The sequence below is a fragment of the Musca vetustissima genome, unplaced genomic scaffold (assembly GCF_032173495.1).
Source record: "Musca vetustissima isolate MV318-11 ecotype Yass unplaced genomic scaffold, APGP_CSIRO_Mvet_v1 utg32560, whole genome shotgun sequence".
Classification (NCBI taxonomy): domain Eukaryota; kingdom Metazoa; phylum Arthropoda; class Insecta; order Diptera; family Muscidae; genus Musca; species Musca vetustissima.
Genome location: NW_026875655.1, coordinates 880 through 3,795, shown reverse-complemented (window position 1 = coordinate 3,795; position 2,916 = coordinate 880). Strand labels below are relative to the sequence as shown.

Below are 2,916 nucleotides of genomic sequence, written 5' to 3'. Positions count from 1 at the left end.
AAAAATGTCTTCGTGTCGCCAAGGCAAAATTTGTGTTATAACAATAGAAATAGCTTAAATAAAACAAAAATTGTGTGTACATATTTATAATATAATAAAGATTTTAAAACAAATCCATAATAATAAAAAATATTTATTTTTAATATTAATTTGGGTTAATCACTGGGTATATGGTATGTTTGTCTCACGAAAGTTAATGAAAGGCAATATACAATGAGTTTTTTTGTTGTTTTGCCATGAAAATCGATTTTTAAACTAATTAACCTAAACATTAAATATTTATATGTATAGACACTAAATTAAAAAAATAGTGTTAACCTAGTAATTTTTTTTCTATGAAATATAAAAGGCAAAGTATTTTTTTATTATACAAAATAAAATAAACTATAACATGGGAAAATCTATCTATTTATGGAACAACATATAGCTATGAGAAGATGAAAAAAGGTGGAAAAAAACTAATGAAAAAAATAATAAACAAAAAATTGGAAATTGTTTAGGATAAACTCACAGTTTCTGAAATGCCTTACAATTGTTTTGAAATATCACTCAGCGTTCAAAAGTATCCGCTGTTGTGCTTGGAAAATCATTTTGATTATTTTGGTAGTATTGTGTGTAGTAGAGGGGGGGTTATTCAGGTAGACAATAGATTTGAGGGGTGGAGGAAGGAAATGTAGTTGAATAACGAATGCATTTTCTTGCAGCTGTAGTTATAGGAGAAATAGAATACAATAATTATTTAAGACTACATAACTTAAATTATTCAAAATTTATAGTAAATTATATGTAGGTGTTTGTTTTTTCTTGTATGTTATTCTGAGTGTGTAGGTGTTTTCTTGTTGTTATTCTGCACACATATATATGTATGTATATATATAGAAAAATAATACCTAGTTTAAATTATTTTTTAAATGGTAATATCACCATATTCTTGAGACCATTTTTCATATGACGTCAAGCTTTGGGGTGCCACTGAGCGACGTATACGTTTCAGGGAATTATGAAAATCATTTTCAGTTATTGGACGCATAGCACTGATATCCAAACACTTAACTTGTTCCACATTTAATTCGCGTATTGGTTCCAATGCTGCATCTTTGGCCAATGCTGTTAAATCGCTGCCAGAATAACCTTCGGTGAGTTTTGCCAGACGCTTCAAGGCATCTGTATCCAAGGGGCTACCTTGCTTTTGCAGCAAACGACGCAGCAATAATTCTCTTGTTTCCAAATCGGGTAACGAAACATAAACCCGTTTTGTAAAACGCCGCAACGCCGCCTCATCTAATTCTTGTGGACGATTTGTTGCCGCTAAAACAACAATACGATCACCATCTGGATTACCCGGCAGACCATCGAATTCGACGAGAAATTCCGTCTTTAAACGTCGTGAAGCTTCATGTTCATTACTGCTACGTTCAGAGAGCAGTGAGTCGACTTCATCAATGAAAATGATGGATGGTTGCATTTCACGGGCCACGGCAAATAAGGCTCGCACCAATTTTTCACCATCACCCACGTATTTACTTGTTAGCGAGGCGGCTGAAATGTTCAAAAACGTAGCACTACATTCGGTGGCAACAGCTCGAGCGAGTAAGGTTTTACCATTACCAGGTGGTCCGAACAAGAGTAAACCTTTGGCGGGTGCTCTGAGACCTAGGAAAAAATTAAATTTAGAAAAAAATTGATTATTCAAATTTGGTAATGGAAACATTTAAAGAATTAAACAAGATAACATTAATTTCCGCCGAGCATTACATTACATCCACTTGCGGTGTAAAATTCCTCTATAACCTTAAAAATATCTGAAATATGATGAAACTGCGGATATCAAAAACCGAGTGAATACCTTTCAAAAAAATAGATATGTTTTCCTTCTGTGGAGAAATGCGGTTAATATTTTTAAAATACCTTAAAATACCTTACGGTTGTGTTCAAAGTGAAGATGGGGTTAGGTGAGTGGGTTTGGCAGGGCAGTTGAAGAGGTGTAATATGTCATGTGGACCACTACCACAAGCCGGGCAGATATAGTCCACCGTGTCAGTAATTCGTGGCTAATACAAATTGAGACGGCTACACCACCCAGACAAGAAAACTCTGGTTTGTTGGTTAAAAACGTATAGTGTAGTTCCTGTTAAAAGGAGATTTTGTAAAATTAATAAAGATGACTGGTTTAAGTCTGCTGAAATTCGGTATCACTTGTCTCTTCGTGACATTTCTTATAGGTCCTATCTTCGGGACAAAAGTGTTGAAAATTGGAAATTGTTTTGTCGCTGTCGTAACCGAGCCAAAAAAAATATAAGAAAACTAAAATTTATTGCTCATAGGGATATGTTTGCCAATAAATCCACAAAGGAAGTGTGGTCAATTTTAAATAAAAACGGTTTGTGTACTGATGACAGAGAAGTCGGGAATGTTGATGTTGAGGCTCTGAATTCAGCTTTTGTTTCGAATCAATCCGTAGATGTTTTTGATGTTTCTTGTATTCCTGTTGATGCTTTTGATGGTTTTTCCTTTTGTGCAATTGATTTTGCTGAGATTGTTGATGCTTTCAATAAAATCAAGTCCACGGCAGTTGGTTATGATGGATTTCAGCTAAAATTTCTAAAGCTTGTTTTTCCCCTTGTTGGTCAATTTTTGTTGCACGTTGTCAACTCTATGTTAACAATGTCTGTGTTTCCAGAGATGTGGAAAATTGCAAAAATAGTGCCTATTCAAAAAAAGAATGGTGATTCTAGTGAATATAGGCCTATATCTATAATGCCGATTCTTTCTAAAATGGTTGAGTATGTCATGAAAGATCAAATGCTAGTTTATATTGGTGAAAATTCTCTATTACATGAGAGCCAGTATGGATTCAGGAGTAATCGCGGCACTGCATCTCTTCTCGTTGGATTGACTGACAATATTAGGAAGACT

At 34.3% G+C, this 2,916-nt stretch overlaps 1 protein-coding gene across 1 annotated transcript; it reads right to left on the bottom strand.

The window, feature by feature from the left end:
* Positions 1 to 868: 868 nt before the first annotated feature.
* Positions 869 to 1,653, bottom strand: LOC133338176 (spastin; the record flags this gene model as incomplete). Its single annotated transcript, XM_061546359.1, has 1 exon — positions 869 to 1,653. A coding segment is annotated over one exon (746 nt), but the record flags the coding sequence as incomplete, so codon positions are not given.
* Positions 1,654 to 2,916: the final 1,263 nt, after the last annotated feature.